Source organism: Salvelinus alpinus, chromosome 6, assembly GCF_045679555.1.
Source record: "Salvelinus alpinus chromosome 6, SLU_Salpinus.1, whole genome shotgun sequence".
NCBI classification, from domain to species: domain Eukaryota; kingdom Metazoa; phylum Chordata; class Actinopteri; order Salmoniformes; family Salmonidae; genus Salvelinus; species Salvelinus alpinus.
This window is the reverse complement of record NC_092091.1, coordinates 57,664,365-57,681,345: the sequence shown is the minus strand read 5'-3', so window position 1 is coordinate 57,681,345 and position 16,981 is coordinate 57,664,365. Positions and strand designations below refer to the sequence as shown.

General features: G+C 45.3%; 4 protein-coding genes across 4 annotated transcripts; all 4 read right to left on the bottom strand.

The window, feature by feature from the left end:
* Window positions 1-50: 50 nt before the first annotated feature.
* LOC139579720 (asparagine-rich protein-like) lies at window positions 51-4,751 on the bottom strand. Its single transcript, XM_071408550.1, has 7 exons — window positions 4,711-4,751; window positions 4,201-4,551; window positions 3,400-3,498; window positions 2,773-3,309; window positions 1,882-2,538; window positions 631-981; window positions 51-528 (listed from the first exon to the last, which is right to left on the bottom strand). The coding sequence occupies exons 1-7, from the start codon at window positions 4,749-4,751 to the stop codon at window positions 51-53; spliced, it is 2,514 nt and encodes an 837-aa protein (XP_071264651.1).
* Window positions 4,752-6,623: 1,872 nt separating this feature from the next.
* On the bottom strand, window positions 6,624-8,994 carry LOC139579719 (putative uncharacterized protein DDB_G0282133). Its single transcript, XM_071408549.1, has 4 exons — window positions 8,987-8,994; window positions 8,455-8,934; window positions 7,204-7,554; window positions 6,624-7,101 (listed from the first exon to the last, which is right to left on the bottom strand). Exons 1-4 carry the CDS (start codon window positions 8,992-8,994, stop codon window positions 6,624-6,626), a joined length of 1,317 nt encoding a protein of 438 aa, XP_071264650.1.
* A 269-nt stretch (window positions 8,995-9,263) lies between these two features.
* On the bottom strand, window positions 9,264-11,327 carry LOC139579718 (GATA zinc finger domain-containing protein 14-like). The gene is made up of 4 exons (XM_071408548.1): window positions 11,287-11,327; window positions 10,777-11,127; window positions 9,976-10,074; window positions 9,264-9,885 (listed from the first exon to the last, which is right to left on the bottom strand). Exons 1-4 carry the CDS (start codon window positions 11,325-11,327, stop codon window positions 9,264-9,266), a joined length of 1,113 nt encoding a protein of 370 aa, XP_071264649.1.
* Window positions 11,328-12,161: 834 nt separating this feature from the next.
* Window positions 12,162-16,184, bottom strand: LOC139579717 (GATA zinc finger domain-containing protein 14-like). Its single transcript, XM_071408546.1, has 3 exons — window positions 16,051-16,184; window positions 15,642-15,944; window positions 12,162-13,134 (listed from the first exon to the last, which is right to left on the bottom strand). The coding sequence occupies exons 1-3, from the start codon at window positions 16,182-16,184 to the stop codon at window positions 12,162-12,164; spliced, it is 1,410 nt and encodes a 469-aa protein (XP_071264647.1).
* Between the last annotated feature and the right edge of the window lie 797 nt (window positions 16,185-16,981).

Here is a 16,981-nt window from a genome sequence, read left to right as displayed (position 1 = left end):
GGAAAGCTGTGCTTGTAGTAATTGAAGCTATTATGGTTGTGGGAGCTGCTCTAGTCGTGGGAGCAGATGTGGTTTTTGTGGGTGAATCTGTGATTGTTGTTGGATATGCTGTGGTTGTTGTGGGAAGGGCTTCGGATGTTGTAGCAGGAGCTGGGGTTGTTGTGGGCAGGGGTTCGGTTGTTGTTCGAAGGGCTTTGGTTGTTGTAGCAGGTGCTCTGGTTGTTGTTGGAGCAGCTGTGGTTGTGGGAGCAATTGTAGTTGTTATGGGTGAATCTGTGATTGTAGTTGGAGCAGATGTAGTTGTGGTGGGCAGGACGTTGGTTGTGGTTGCTGCAGCTTTTGTTGTTGTAGCAACAGCAGTTGTTGTTGTGGGAGCAGCTGTGGTTGTTGTTGACGAAGCTGTGGTTGTTGTTGGTGCAGCTATGTTTGTAGTGGGAGCAGCTGTTGTGGGAGCAGCTGTGATTGTAGTTGGAGCAGATGTGGTTGTGGTGGGCAGGACGTTGGTTGTGGTTGCTGCAGCTTTTGTTGCTGTAGCAACACCAGATGTTGTTGTGCGAGCAGCTGTGGTTGTTGTGGAAGATGCTGTGGTTGTTATTGGTGCAACTGTGGTTGTTGTTTCCTCAGCTGTACTTGTTGAAGCCTCCGCTGTAGATGTTTTTGGAGTTGCTTTGGTTGTGGTTGGTGCAGATGTGGTTGTTGTGGGAGCATCTGGGGTTGTTATGGGGACAACTGTGGTTGTTGGAGCTGTGGCTATGGTTTTCCGATCTACGGCTGTGGTTGTCATGGATGCAGATGTGGTTGATTCGATTGCAGCTGTGATTGTTGTAGCCACAGTTGTACTTTTCAGAGCCACAGCTGTAGATGTCATTGGTGTGGCTGTGGTTGTTGTTGGAACATCTGTTGTTGTTTCGGGAGCAGCTGTGGTTATTGTTGGCATGGCTGTGGTTCTTGTAGCAGCAGCTGTGGTTGTTGTAGGGGATGCTGTGGTAATTGTGGGAGCAGCTGTCATTGTGTTGGTAGTCGTAGTAGCAGTCGTGTTATTCTGGAGTTCTGTATAAAATAATATTTGATTACGACCATTAAAATGCTCTACAAAATCAGAAAAACGTGCTGAACAAAATTTGTTTGGCAACCCAATACCAAAGTCCGGGGACAACTCGGAAAACTACTCTACCCCCCATAATGTGTTTGAATTGTATTACGTGTTGTGTTTAGATGAATCCTTACCAGCTTTGATACTGTCAATAATAACATCTAAGAAGACTGTGAACGTGCCGATGGAAATCTTGAGGGAGAGCTCTACGTGTGTAACGTTAGGGACCAAAGACTGGCTAGTGAAGATCAAGATAGCTGTCACACCCACAGAACCAGACCTAAATATCAAAGAACAGAATTGATGTGAAATGCAATAAAAGTTATTACTGTTGTTAGTAGTAGTATTAATAATATTAGTGTTGTTAAAGAATTTTTTACATGTGACTAATAAACTTTGTCTACCTGCAAATAAGTACGTTGTAGAAATGTGGACCAAATAGAAAACTGAACATACCAGAAACTGATGATGTTGCATCTGAGGAAGATATCAGGATATATTCTTTTGAATCCTTGATTCAACTGTAGAAAAATATCAGTGCACACAATAAGCATTAAACGGACAAGAAAAATAGTAAATATAACTCACAAACAAGTTTTGTTATAAATGTCCATTTAAATATTCGTGCTTATGTCAATTATCAACATTTACCTCAGTTGTCAGATTTGAAGCCAAATTCAGGTACTCATTGGACTGTGGACTTTTGTAGGCTTCCAAAAATGTACTATTCAGCCGGAAATGCAGAATAAGTACACCTTCATTTGCTGTTGGAGGGTCAGTAGAATCACTGGTTGGGGCAACAGTAGTTGTTGGAGCAACAGGTGTTGTTGTTGTAGCAGAAGCTGTAGTTATCGTTGGTACAGCTGTGGTTATCATTGTTGAAGCTGTGGTTGTTGTGTAAAAAGCTGTGATTGTTGTGGCGGCAGCTGTGGTTGTTGTGGGGGTAGCTATGGTTGTTGTGGGAACAGCTGTCGATGTTGTGGGGCTGGCTGTGGTTGTCGGAGCTGCGGCTGTGGTTGTCGTTGTGGACGTGGTTGTTGCGGGAGCATCTGTGGTTTTGGGGATGTCTTTGGTTGTTGTAGCTGCAGCTGTTGTTGTCGTAGCAGCTACGGTTGTTGTGGGGGAAGCTGTGGTTGTTGTGGCGGCAGCTGTGGTTGTGGGGGTAGCTATAGTTGTTGTACGAATAGCTGTGGATGTTGTGGGGACGGCTGTTGTCGTAGCAGAATATGTGGCTGATGTGGGGGAAGCTGTGGATGTTGTGGGGCTGGCTGTGGTTGTCGGAGGTGTGGCTGTGGTTGTTGTTGTGGACGTTGTTGTTGCAGGAGCATCTGTGGTTGTGGGGATGTCTTTGGTTGTTGTAGATGCAGCTGTTGTTGTCGTAGCAGCTACGGTTGTTTTGGGGGAAGCTGTGGTTGTTGTGGTAACAGCTGTTGTTGTTAGGACTGCTGTTGTTGTTGTAGCCACAGTTTTAGTTGTCGTAGCAGAAGCAGCTGTGGTTGTTGTTGGAGCAGCTGTGGTTTTTGTGGGAACGACTGTGGTTGTTGGTTGTTGGCATGGTTTTGGGTGTAGTTGCCCCTGCTGTTGTTGATGTTTCAGCTTATGTGGATCTGGGTGCAGCTGTGGTTTGTGAGGGTGAAGCTCTTCTTCTTGTGTCTGCAGTGTGGTTGTTGTGGGAGCACCTGTAGTCGCTGTTGGTGCTGTTGTGGTTGTTTTTGGAGAAACGGTTGTTTTTGTAGCCACAGCTGTAGATGTTGTAGCAGCAGCAACTGTGGTTGTTGTGGAAGTTGTGAGTACAGCATTGGCTGTTGTGGGAGAAGCTGTTGTTGTTCTGGGAGCTGATGTAGTTATCAACATTTTTGTGATGGTTGTGGGTGCATCTGTGGTTGTTGTATCCGCAGCTGTTGTTGAAGTTGCAGCAACTGTGGTTGTTGTGGGAGAAGCTGTGGTTGTTGTTGGTGCAACTATGTTTGTAGTGGGAGCAGCTGTAGTTGTTGTGGAAGAAGTGGTGGTTGTTGTTGGTGCAGCTATGTTTGTAGTGGGAGCAGCTGTAGTTGTTGTGGAAGAAGTGGTGGTTGTTGTTGGTGCAGCTGTGTTTGTAGTGGAAGCAGCTGTAGTTGTTGTGGGAGAAGATGTGATTGTAGTTGGAGCAGATGTGCTTGTGGTGGTTAGGACGTTGGTTGTTGTTGCTGCATCTTTTGTTGTTGTAGGAACACCAGCTGTGGTTGTTGTGGGAGCAGCTGTGGTTGTTGTGGAAGAAGCTGTGGTTGTTGTTAGTGCAACTGTGGTTGTTGTTTCCTCATCTGTACTTGTTGAAGCCTCCGCTGTAGATGTTATTGGAGTTGCTGTGGTTGTGGTTGGTGCAGATGTGGTTGTAGTGGGAGCAGCTGTGTTTGTAGTGGGAGCAGCTGTGGTTGTGGGCGAGGTTTTGGGTGTTGTTGCTGTAGCTGTTGTTGTTGTTTCAGCAGCTGTGGTTGTTGTGGGTGCATCTGTGGTGGTTGTAGCTACAGCTGTACTTGTCGTAGCTGCTGCTGTAGATGTCATTAATTTTGATGTGGTTGTTTTGGGGAAAGCTGTGCTTGAAGTAATTGAAGCTATTATGGTTGTGGGAGCTGCTCTAGTCGTGGGAGCACATGTGGTTTTTGTGGGTGAATCTGTGATTGTTGTTGGATATGCTGTGGTTGTTGTAGGAAGGGCTTCGGATGTTGTAGCAGGAGCTGGGGTTGTTGTGGGCAGGGGTTCGGTTGTTGTTCGAAGGGCTTTTGTTGTTGTAGCAGGTGCTCTGGTTGTTGTTGGATCAGCTGTGGTTGTGGGAGCAATTGTAGTTGTTGTGGGTGAATATGGGATTGTAGTTGGAGCAGATGTAGTTGTGGTGGGCAAGACGTTGGTTGTTGTTGCTGCAGCTTTTGGTGTTGTAGCAACAGCAGTTGTTGTTGTGGGAGCAGCTGTGGTTGTTGTTGGTGCAGCTATGTTTGTAGTGGGAGCAGCTGTTGTGGGAGCAGCTGTGATTGTAGTTGGAGCAGATGTGGTTGTGCGAGCAGCTGTGGTTGTTGTTGAAGAAGCTGTGGTTGTTATTGGTGCAACTGTGGTTGTTGTTTCCTCAGCTGTACTTGTTGAAGCCTCCGCTGTAGATGTTTTTGGAGTTGCTGTGGTTGTGGTTGGTGCAGATGTGGTTGTTGTGGGAGCATCTGGAGTTGTTATGGGGACAACTGTGGTTGTTGGAGCTGTGGCTATGGTTTTCCGATCTATGGCTGTGGTTGTCATGGATGCAGATGTGGTTGATTCGATTGCAGCTGTGATTGTTGTAGCCACAGTTGTACTTTTCAGAGCCACAGCTGTAGATGTCATTGGTGTGGCTGTGGTTGTTGTTGGAACATCTGTTGTTGTTTCGGGAGCAGCTGTGGTTATTGTTGGCATGGCTGTGGTTCTTGTAGCAGCAGCTGTGGTTGTTGTAGGGGATGCTGTGGTAATTGTGGGAGCAGCTGTCATTGTGTTGGTAGTCGTAGTAGCAGTCGTGTTATTCTGGAGTTCTGTATAAAAAAATATTTGATTACGACCATTAAAATGCTCTACAAAATCAGAAAAACGTGCTGAACTAAATTTGTTTGGCAACCCAATACCAAAGTCCGGGGACAACTCGGACAACTACTCCAACCCCCATAATGTGTTTGAATTGTATTACGTGTTGTGTTTAGATGAATCCTTACCAGCTTTGATACTGTCAATAATAACATCTAAGAAGACTGTGAACGTGCCGATGGAAATCTTGAGGGAGACCTCTACATGTTTAACGTTAGGGACCAAAGACTGGCTTGTGAAGATCAAGATAGCTGTCACACCAACAGAACCAGACCTAAATATCAAAGAACAGAATTTATGTGAAATTCAATAAAAGTTATTACTGTTGTTAGTAGTAGTATTAATAATATTAGTGTTGTTAAAGAATTTTTTACATGTGACTAATAAACTTTGTCTATCTGCAAATAAGTACGTTGTAGAAATGTGGACCAAATAGAAAACTGAACATACCAGACACTGATGATGTTGCATCTGAGGAAGATATCAGGATATATTCTTTTGAATCCTTGATTCAACTGTAGAAAAATATCAGTGCACACAATAAGCATTAAACGGACAACAAAAATAGTAAATATAACTCACAAACAAGTTTTGTTATAAATGTCCATTTAAATATTCGTGCTTATGTCAATTATCAACATTTACCTCAGTTGTCAGATTTGAAGCCAAATTCAGGTACTCATTGGACTGTGGACTTTTATAGGCTTCCAAAAATGTACTATTCAGCCGGAAATGCAGAATAAGTACACCTTCATTTGCTGTTGGAGGGTCAGTGGAATCACTGGTTGGGGCAACAGTAGTTGTTGGAGCAACAGGTGTTGTTGTTGTAGCAGAAGCTGTAGTTATCGTTGGTACAGCTGTGGTTATCATTGTTGAAGCTGTGGTTGTTGTGTAAAAAGCTGTGATTGTTGTGGCGTCAGCTGTGGTTGTTGTGGGTGTAGCTATGGTTGTTGTGGGAACAGCTGTGGATGTTGTGGGGCTGGCTGTGGTTGTCGGAGCTGTGGCTGTGGTTGTCGTTGTGGATGTGGTTGTTGCGGGAGCATCTGTGGTTTTGGGGATGTCTTTGGTTGTTGTAGCTGCAGCTGTTGTTGTCGTAGCAGCTACGGTTGTTGTGGGGGAAGCTGTGGTTTTTGTGTAAAAAGCTGTGGTTGTTGTGGCGGCAGCTGTGGTTGTTGTGGGGGTAGTTACGGTTGTTGTGCGAACAGCTGTGGATGTTGTGGGGACGGCTGTTGTTGTCGTAGCAGCATCTGTGGTTGATGTGGGGGAAGCTGTGGATGTTGTGGGGCTGGCTGTGGTTGTCAGAGCTGCGGCTGTGGTTGTCGTTGTGGACGTGGTTGTTGCGGGAGCATCTGTGGTTGTGGGTATGGCTTTGGTTGTTGTAGCTGCAGCTGTTGTTGTCGTAGCAGCTACCTTTGTTGTGGGGGAAGCTGTGGGTGTTGTGGCGGCAGCTGTGTTTGTAGTGGAAGCAGCTGTAGTTGTTGTGGGAGAAGATGTGATTGTAGTTGGAGCAGATGTGCTTGTGGTGGTTAGGACGTTGGTTGTTGTTGCTGCATCTTTTGTTGTTGTAGGAACACCAGCTGTGGTTGTTGTGGGAGCAGCTGTGGTTGTTGTGGAAGAAGCTGTGGTTGTTGTTAGTGCAACTGTGGTTGTTGTTTCCTCATCTGTACTTGTTGAAGCCTCCGCTGTAGATGTTATTGGAGTTGCTGTGGTTGTGGTTGGTGCAGATGTGGTTGTAGTGGGAGCAGCTGTGGTTGTGGGCGAGGTTTTGGGTGTTGTTGCTGTAGCTGTTGTTGTTGTTTCAGCAGCTGTGGTTGTTGTGGGTGCATCTGTGGTGGTTGTAGCTACAGCTGTACTTGTCGTAGCTGCTGCTGTAGATGTCATTAATTTTGATGTGGTTGTTTTGGGGAAAGCTGTGCTTGTAGTAATTGAAGCTATTATGGTTGTGGGAGCTGCTCTAGTCGTGGGAGCAGATGTGGTTTTTGTGGGTGAATCTGTGATTGTTGTTGGATATGCTGTGGTTGTTGTGGGAAGGGCTTCGGATGTTGTAGCAGGAGCTGGGGTTGTTGTGGGCAGGGGTTCGGTTGTTGTTCGAAGGGCTTTGGTTGTTGTAGCAGGTGCTCTGGTTGTTGTTGGAGCAGCTGTGGTTGTGGGAGCAATTGTAGTTGTTATGGGTGAATCTGTGATTGTAGTTGGAGCAGATGTAGTTGTGGTGGGCAGGACGTTGGTTGTGGTTGCTGCAGCTTTTGTTGTTGTAGCAACAGCAGTTGTTGTTGTGGGAGCAGCTGTGGTTGTTGTTGACGAAGCTGTGGTTGTTGTTGGTGCAGCTATGTTTGTAGTGGGAGCAGCTGTTGTGGGAGCAGCTGTGATTGTAGTTGGAGCAGATGTGGTTGTGGTGGGCAGGACGTTGGTTGTGGTTGCTGCAGCTTTTGTTGCTGTAGCAACACCAGATGTTGTTGTGCGAGCAGCTGTGGTTGTTGTGGAAGATGCTGTGGTTGTTATTGGTGCAACTGTGGTTGTTGTTTCCTCAGCTGTACTTGTTGAAGCCTCCGCTGTAGATGTTTTTGGAGTTGCTTTGGTTGTGGTTGGTGCAGATGTGGTTGTTGTGGGAGCATCTGGGGTTGTTATGGGGACAACTGTGGTTGTTGGAGCTGTGGCTATGGTTTTCCGATCTACGGCTGTGGTTGTCATGGATGCAGATGTGGTTGATTCGATTGCAGCTGTGATTGTTGTAGCCACAGTTGTACTTTTCAGAGCCACAGCTGTAGATGTCATTGGTGTGGCTGTGGTTGTTGTTGGAACATCTGTTGTTGTTTCGGGAGCAGCTGTGGTTATTGTTGGCATGGCTGTGGTTCTTGTAGCAGCAGCTGTGGTTGTTGTAGGGGATGCTGTGGTAATTGTGGGAGCAGCTGTCATTGTGTTGGTAGTCGTAGTAGCAGTCGTGTTATTCTGGAGTTCTGTATAAAATAATATTTGATTACGACCATTAAAATGCTCTACAAAATCAGAAAAACGTGCTGAACAAAATTTGTTTGGCAACCCAATACCAAAGTCCGGGGACAACTCGGAAAACTACTCTACCCCCCATAATGTGTTTGAATTGTATTACGTGTTGTGTTTAGATGAATCCTTACCAGCTTTGATACTGTCAATAATAACATCTAAGAAGACTGTGAACGTGCCGATGGAAATCTTGAGGGAGAGCTCTACGTGTGTAACGTTAGGGACCAAAGACTGGCTAGTGAAGATCAAGATAGCTGTCACACCCACAGAACCAGACCTAAATATCAAAGAACAGAATTGATGTGAAATGCAATAAAAGTTATTACTGTTGTTAGTAGTAGTATTAATAATATTAGTGTTGTTAAAGAATTTTTTACATGTGACTAATAAACTTTGTCTACCTGCAAATAAGTACGTTGTAGAAATGTGGACCAAATAGAAAACTGAACATACCAGAAACTGATGATGTTGCATCTGAGGAAGATATCAGGATATATTCTTTTGAATCCTTGATTCAACTGTAGAAAAATATCAGTGCACACAATAAGCATTAAACGGACAAGAAAAATAGTAAATATAACTCACAAACAAGTTTTGTTATAAATGTCCATTTAAATATTCGTGCTTATGTCAATTATCAACATTTACCTCAGTTGTCAGATTTGAAGCCAAATTCAGGTACTCATTGGACTGTGGACTTTTGTAGGCTTCCAAAAATGTACTATTCAGCCGGAAATGCAGAATAAGTACACCTTCATTTGCTGTTGGAGGGTCAGTAGAATCACTGGTTGGGGCAACAGTAGTTGTTGGAGCAACAGGTGTTGTTGTTGTAGCAGAAGCTGTAGTTATCGTTGGTACAGCTGTGGTTATCATTGTTGAAGCTGTGGTTGTTGTGTAAAAAGCTGTGATTGTTGTGGCGGCAGCTGTGGTTGTTGTGGGGGTAGCTATGGTTGTTGTGGGAACAGCTGTCGATGTTGTGGGGCTGGCTGTGGTTGTCGGAGCTGCGGCTGTGGTTGTCGTTGTGGACGTGGTTGTTGCGGGAGCATCTGTGGTTTTGGGGATGTCTTTGGTTGTTGTAGCTGCAGCTGTTGTTGTCGTAGCAGCTACGGTTGTTGTGGGGGAAGCTGTGGTTGTTGTGGCGGCAGCTGTGGTTGTGGGGGTAGCTATAGTTGTTGTACGAATAGCTGTGGATGTTGTGGGGACGGCTGTTGTCGTAGCAGAATATGTGGCTGATGTGGGGGAAGCTGTGGATGTTGTGGGGCTGGCTGTGGTTGTCGGAGGTGTGGCTGTGGTTGTTGTTGTGGACGTTGTTGTTGCAGGAGCATCTGTGGTTGTGGGGATGTCTTTGGTTGTTGTAGATGCAGCTGTTGTTGTCGTAGCAGCTACGGTTGTTTTGGGGGAAGCTGTGGTTGTTGTGGTAACAGCTGTTGTTGTTAGGACTGCTGTTGTTGTTGTAGCCACAGTTTTAGTTGTCGTAGCAGAAGCAGCTGTGGTTGTTGTTGGAGCAGCTGTGGTTTTTGTGGGAACGACTGTGGTTGTTGGTTGTTGGCATGGTTTTGGGTGTAGTTGCCCCTGCTGTTGTTGATGTTTCAGCTTATGTGGATCTGGGTGCAGCTGTGGTTTGTGAGGGTGAAGCTCTTCTTCTTGTGTCTGCAGTGTGGTTGTTGTGGGAGCACCTGTAGTCGCTGTTGGTGCTGTTGTGGTTGTTTTTGGAGAAACGGTTGTTTTTGTAGCCACAGCTGTAGATGTTGTAGCAGCAGCAACTGTGGTTGTTGTGGAAGTTGTGAGTACAGCATTGGCTGTTGTGGGAGAAGCTGTTGTTGTTCTGGGAGCTGATGTAGTTGTTATCAACATTTTTGTGATGGTTGTGGGTGCATCTGTGGTTGTTGTATCCGCAGCTGTTGTTGAAGTTGCAGCAACTGTGGTTGTTGTGGGAGAAGCTGTGGTTGTTGTTGGTGCAACTATGTTTGTAGTGGGAGCAGCTGTAGTTGTTGTGGAAGAAGTGGTGGTTGTTGTTGGTGCAGCTATGTTTGTAGTGGGAGCAGCTGTAGTTGTTGTGGAAGAAGTGGTGGTTGTTGTTGGTGCAGCTGTGTTTGTAGTGGAAGCAGCTGTAGTTGTTGTGGGAGAAGATGTGATTGTAGTTGGAGCAGATGTGCTTGTGGTGGTTAGGACGTTGGTTGTTGTTGCTGCATCTTTTGTTGTTGTAGGAACACCAGCTGTGGTTGTTGTGGGAGCAGCTGTGGTTGTTGTGGAAGAAGCTGTGGTTGTTGTTAGTGCAACTGTGGTTGTTGTTTCCTCATCTGTACTTGTTGAAGCCTCCGCTGTAGATGTTATTGGAGTTGCTGTGGTTGTGGTTGGTGCAGATGTGGTTGTAGTGGGAGCAGCTGTGTTTGTAGTGGGAGCAGCTGTGGTTGTGGGCGAGGTTTTGGGTGTTGTTGCTGTAGCTGTTGTTGTTGTTTCAGCAGCTGTGGTTGTTGTGGGTGCATCTGTGGTGGTTGTAGCTACAGCTGTACTTGTCGTAGCTGCTGCTGTAGATGTCATTAATTTTGATGTGGTTGTTTTGGGGAAAGCTGTGCTTGAAGTAATTGAAGCTATTATGGTTGTGGGAGCTGCTCTAGTCGTGGGAGCACATGTGGTTTTTGTGGGTGAATCTGTGATTGTTGTTGGATATGCTGTGGTTGTTGTAGGAAGGGCTTCGGATGTTGTAGCAGGAGCTGGGGTTGTTGTGGGCAGGGGTTCGGTTGTTGTTCGAAGGGCTTTTGTTGTTGTAGCAGGTGCTCTGGTTGTTGTTGGATCAGCTGTGGTTGTGGGAGCAATTGTAGTTGTTGTGGGTGAATATGGGATTGTAGTTGGAGCAGATGTAGTTGTGGTGGGCAAGACGTTGGTTGTTGTTGCTGCAGCTTTTGGTGTTGTAGCAACAGCAGTTGTTGTTGTGGGAGCAGCTGTGGTTGTTTTTGGTGCAGCTATGTTTGTAGTGGGAGCAGCTGTTGTGGGAGCAGCTGTGATTGTAGTTGGAGCAGATGTGGTTGTGCGAGCAGCTGTGGTTGTTGTTGAAGAAGCTGTGGTTGTTATTGGTGCAACTGTGGTTGTTGTTTCCTCAGCTGTACTTGTTGAAGCCTCCGCTGTAGATGTTTTTGGAGTTGCTGTGGTTGTGGTTGGTGCAGATGTGGTTGTTGTGGGAGCATCTGGAGTTGTTATGGGGACAACTGTGGTTGTTGGAGCTGTGGCTATGGTTTTCCGATCTACGGCTGTGGTTGTCATGGATGCAGATGTGGTTGATTCGATTGCAGCTGTGATTGTTGTAGCCACAGTTGTACTTTTCAGAGCCACAGCTGTAGATGTCATTGGTGTGGCTGTGGTTGTTGTTGGAACATCTGTTGTTGTTTCGGGAGCAGCTGTGGTTATTGTTGGCATGGCTGTGGTTCTTGTAGCAGCAGCTGTGGTTGTTGTAGGGGATGCTGTGGTAATTGTGGGAGCAGCTGTCATTGTGTTGGTAGTCGTAGTAGCAGTCGTGTTATTCTGGAGTTCTGTATAAAAAAATATTTGATTACGACCATTAAAATGCTCTACAAAATCAGAAAAACGTGCTGAACTAAATTTGTTTGGCAACCCAATACCAAAGTCCGGGGACAACTCGGACAACTACTCCAACCCCCATAATGTGTTTGAATTGTATTACGTGTTGTGTTTAGATGAATCCTTACCAGCTTTGATACTGTCAATAATAACATCTAAGAAGACTGTGAACGTGCCGATGGAAATCTTGAGGGAGACCTCTACATGTTTAACGTTAGGGACCAAAGACTGGCTTGTGAAGATCAAGATAGCTGTCACACCAACAGAACCAGACCTAAATATCAAAGAACAGAATTTATGTGAAATTCAATAAAAGTTATTACTGTTGTTAGTAGTAGTATTAATAATATTAGTGTTGTTAAAGAATTTTTTACATGTGACTAATAAACTTTGTCTATCTGCAAATAAGTACGTTGTAGAAATGTGGACCAAATAGAAAACTGAACATACCAGACACTGATGATGTTGCATCTGAGGAAGATATCAGGATATATTCTTTTGAATCCTTGATTCAACTGTAGAAAAATATCAGTGCACACAATAAGCATTAAACGGACAACAAAAATAGTAAATATAACTCACAAACAAGTTTTGTTATAAATGTCCATTTAAATATTCGTGCTTATGTCAATTATCAACATTTACCTCAGTTGTCAGATTTGAAGCCAAATTCAGGTACTCATTGGACTGTGGACTTTTATAGGCTTCCAAAAATGTACTATTCAGCCGGAAATGCAGAATAAGTACACCTTCATTTGCTGTTGGAGGGTCAGTGGAATCACTGGTTGGGGCAACAGTAGTTGTTGGAGCAACAGGTGTTGTTGTTGTAGCAGAAGCTGTAGTTATCGTTGGTACAGCTGTGGTTATCATTGTTGAAGCTGTGGTTGTTGTGTAAAAAGCTGTGATTGTTGTGGCGTCAGCTGTGGTTGTTGTGGGTGTAGCTATGGTTGTTGTGGGAACAGCTGTGGATGTTGTGGGGCTGGCTGTGGTTGTCGGAGCTGTGGCTGTGGTTGTCGTTGTGGATGTGGTTGTTGCGGGAGCATCTGTGGTTTTGGGGATGTCTTTGGTTGTTGTAGCTGCAGCTGTTGTTGTCGTAGCAGCTACGGTTGTTGTGGGGGAAGCTGTGGTTTTTGTGTAAAAAGCTGTGGTTGTTGTGGCGGCAGCTGTGGTTGTTGTGGGGGTAGTTACGGTTGTTGTGCGAACAGCTGTGGATGTTGTGGGGACGGCTGTTGTTGTCGTAGCAGCATCTGTGGTTGATGTGGGGGAAGCTGTGGATGTTGTGGGGCTGGCTGTGGTTGTCAGAGCTGCGGCTGTGGTTGTCGTTGTGGACGTGGTTGTTGCGGGAGCATCTGTGGTTGTGGGTATGGCTTTGGTTGTTGTAGCTGCAGCTGTTGTTGTCGTAGCAGCTACCTTTGTTGTGGGGGAAGCTGTGGGTGTTGTGGCGGCAGCTGTGGTTGTGGGGGTAGCTATAGTTCTTGTATGAACAGCTGTGGATGTTGTGGGGATGGCTGTTGTCGTAGCAGAATCTGTTGTTGATGTGGGGGAAGCTGTGGATGTTGTGGGGCTGGCTGTGGTTGTCGGAGCTGTGACTGTGGTTGTTGTTGTGGACGTGGTTGTTGCGGGTGCATCTGTGGTTGTGGGTATGTCTTTGGTTGTTGTAGCTGCAGCTATTGTTGTCGTAGCAGCTACGGTTGTTTTGGGGGAAGCTGTGGGTGTTGTCGGGGTAGCTATAGTTGTTGTACGAACAGCTGTGGATGTTGTGGGGACGGCTGTTTTCGTAGCAGAATCTGTGATTGATGTGGGGGAAACTTTGGATGCTGTGGGGCTGGCTGTGGTTGTCGGAGCTGCGGCTGTGGTTGTCGTTGTGGACGTGGTTGTTGCGGGAGCATCTGTGGTTGTGGGGATGTCTTTGGTTGTTGTAGCTGTAGCAGCTACGGTTGTTGTGGGGGAAGCTGTGGTTGTTGTGGTAACAGCTGTTGTTGTTGTTGTTGTAGCCACAGTTTTAGTTGTCGTAGCAGAAGCAGCTGTGGTTGTTGTTGGAGCAGCTGTGGTTTTTGTGGGGACGACTGTGGTTGTTGGTTGTTGGCATGGTTTCGGGTGTTGTTGCTCCTGCTGTTGTTGATGTTTCAGCTTATGTGGATCTGGGTGCAGCTGTGGTTTTTGAGGGTGCAGCTCTTCTTGTGCCTGCAGTGTGGTTGTTGTGGGAGCACCTGTAGTCGCTGTTGGTGCTGCTGTGGTTGTTGTTGGAGAAACGGTTGTTTTTCTAGCCACAGCTGTAGATGTCGTAGCAACAGCAACTGTGGTTGTTGTGGGAGAAGCTGTGGTAGTTGTAAGTACAGCTGTGGCTGTTGTGGGAGAAGCTGTTGTGGGTCTGGGAGCTGCGGTAGTTGTCAACATTTTTTGGATTGTTGTGGGTGCATCTGTGGTAGTTGTATCCGCAGCTGTTGTTGTAGTAGCAGCAACTGTGGTTGTTGTGGGCAAAGCTTTGGTTGTTGTTGGAGCAGCTGTGGTTGTTGAAGAGGAAGCTGTTGTGGTTGTTGGAATTGCTTTAGTAGTTGTTCGAAAATATGTGGTTGTTTTGGGTGCATCTGTGGTTGTTGTGGGAGCAGCTGTGGTTGTTGGAGCTGTTGCTGTGGTTATCGTAGCTACGGCTGTGGTTGTCGTTGATGTCGATGTGGTTGTTTTGTTTGCAGCTGTGATTGTTGTAGCCACAGCTGTACTTTTCGTAACCACAGCTGTAGATGGCATTGGTGTGGCTGTGGTTGTTGTTTGATCATCTGTTGTTGTTGTGGGAGCACCTGTAGTCGCTGTTGGTGCTGCTGTGGTTGTTGTTGGAGAAACGGTTGTTTTTGTATCAACAGCTGTAGATGTCGGAGCAGCAGCAACTGTGGTTGTTGTGGGAGAAGCTGTGGTAGTTGTGAGTACAGCTGTGGCTGTTGTGGGAGAAGCTGTTGTGGTTCTGGGAGCTGATGTAGTTGTTGTCAACATTTTTGTGATTGTTGTGGGTGCATCTGTGGTTGTTGTATCCGCAGCTGTTGTTGTAGTAGCAGCAACTGTGGTTGTTGTGGGGAAAGCTGTGTTTGTTGAAGAGGATACTATTGTGGTTTTTGGAATTGCTGAAGTTGTTGTTGGAAAATATGTGGTTGTTGTGGGTTCATCTGTGGTTGTTGTGGGTTCATCTGTGGTTGTTGTGGGTTCATCTGTGGTTGTTGTGGGGACAACTGTGATTGTTGTGGGGACAACTGTGGTTGTTGTGGGGCTAACTGTGGTTGTTGTGGGGCCAACTTTGGTTGTTGGTTCTGTGGCTGTGGTTGTCGTTGTCGTTGATGCCGATGTGGTTGTTTCGATTGCAGCTGTGATTGTTGTAGCCACTGCTGTACTTTTCGTAGCCACAGCTGTAGATGTCATTGGTGTGGCTGTGGTTGTTGTTGGATCATTTGTTGTTTGGGGAGCAGCTGTGGTTGTTGTTGTAATGGCTGTGGTTGTTGTGTGGGAAGATGTGGTAATTGTGGGAGCAGCTGTCATTGTGTTGGTAGTCGTAGCAGCAGTCGTGTTATTCTGGAGATCTGTATAAAAAAATATTTGATTACAACCATTAAAATGCTCTGCAATATCTGAAAAATGTGCTGAACTAAATTTGCTTGGTAACCGAACACCACAGTCCCAGACAACTTGGACAACTGCTCTACACCCCATAATGTGTTTGAATTGTATTATGTTTGGTGTTTAGATGATTCCTTACCAGCTTTGATACTGCCAATAATAACATCTAAGAAGACTGTGAACGTGTCGATGGACATCTTGAGGGAGACCTCTACATGTGTAACGTTAGGGACCACAGACTGGCTTGTGAAGATCAAGTTGGTTGTCACACCCACAGAACCAGACCTAAATATCAAAGAACAGAATTGATGTGAAATGCAATAAAAGTTATTACTGTTGTTAGTAGTAGTATTAGTACTATTAGTATTGTTGAAGAATTGTTTACATGTGACTAATACAAATGGTCTCCCTGCAAAATAAGTAAGTTGTAGAAATGTGGACCAAAAAGAAACTGAACATACCAAAAACTGATGATGATGCATCTGAGGAAGATATCAGGATATATTCTTTTGAATCCTTGATTCAACTGTAGAAAAATATCAGTGCACACAATAAGCATTAAACGGACAAGAAAAATAGTAAATATAACTCACAAACAAGTTTTGTTATAAATGTCCATTTAAATATTCGTGCTTATGTCAATTATAAACATTTACCTCAGTTGTCAGATTTGAAGCCAAATTCAGGTACTCATTGGACTGTGGACTTTTGTAGGCTTCCAAAAATGTACTATTCAGCCGGAAATGCAGAATAAGTACACCTTCATTTGCTGTTGGAGGGTCAGTGGAATCACTGGTTGGGGCAGCAGTAGTTGTTGGAGCAACAGGTGTTGTTGTTGTAGCAGAAGCTGTAGTTATCGTTGGTACAGCTGTGGTTATCATTGTTGAAGCTGTGGTTGTTGTGTAAAAAGCTGTGGTTGTTGTGGCGGCAGCTGTGGTTGTTGTGGGGGTAGCTATGGTTGTTGTGCGAACAGCTGTGGATGTTGTGGGGCCGGCTGTTATTGTCGTAGCAGCATCTGTGGTTGATGTGGGGCTGGCTGTGGTTGTCGGAGCTGCGGCTGTGGTTGTCGTTGTTGACGTGGTTGTTGCGGGAGCGCCTGTGGTTGTGGGGTTGGCTTTGGTTGTTGTAATCACATTTTTAGTTGTCGTATCAGCCTCAGCTGTTCTTGTTGTTTGAGCAGCTATGGATTTTCTGGGGACAACTGTGGTTGTTTGTTGTTGGCAGGGTTTCGGGTGTTGTTGCCCCTGCTGTTGTTGATGTTGTTGCAGATGATGTTGCTGTTCGTGCAGCTGTGGTTGTTGTGGGTGCCGTTGTGGTTTTTGTAGCCACAACTCATTTTGTTGTGTCTGCTGCATGGTTGTTGTGGGAACAGCTGTGGTTGTTTTTGGAGCATCTGAGGTTGTTATGGACTCAGGTGTGGTTGATTGTGCTGACTCAGTTGCCACGATTGCTGTTGCCGTAAGTACTGTTGATGGAATGTAAATTATTATTGGTATTTATTTTGTTGTTTCACGTTTCATCATGTCAAGCACATTTAAGGGGACATTTGAAGTGTCATTCCTATATCTGAGAGACACACGAATGATCAGTAAGCAAATAATTTTTTTACACATTTAACCCCTATTTTTGGCACTAAACTACTTCCTTACATATTTTCATAATTTGCATTAACTGCTATCGGTCTGCCTTCAGGCAAGTCTTGTGAGGCTTGTTGGCATCCTAGAGCAAAGCAACTGACGTACGTGTTCATGAGAGACTCACCTTTACATCGAGGGGTCAATAGTTTGTAGGCCTGTCACGTTCTGACCCTAGTTCTTGTGTTATTTCTTTGTTTTAGTTGGTCAGGACGTGAGTTGGGTGGGTTATCTATGTTTTGTGTTTCTATGTTGGGTTTCTCTTTTGGCCTGATATGGTTCTCAATCAGAGGCAGGTGTTAGTCATTGTCTCTGATTGGAAACCATATTTAGGTAGCCTGTTTTTTGTTGTGTTTTGTGGGTGGTTGTCTTCCGTGTCTGTATGTTCCACACAGAACTGTTTCGGTTTTCGTTCGTTACTTTATTATTTTGTATTTCAGTGTTCAGTTTTTGTTCTATTAAAACTCATCATGAACACCTACCACGATGCGCATTGGTT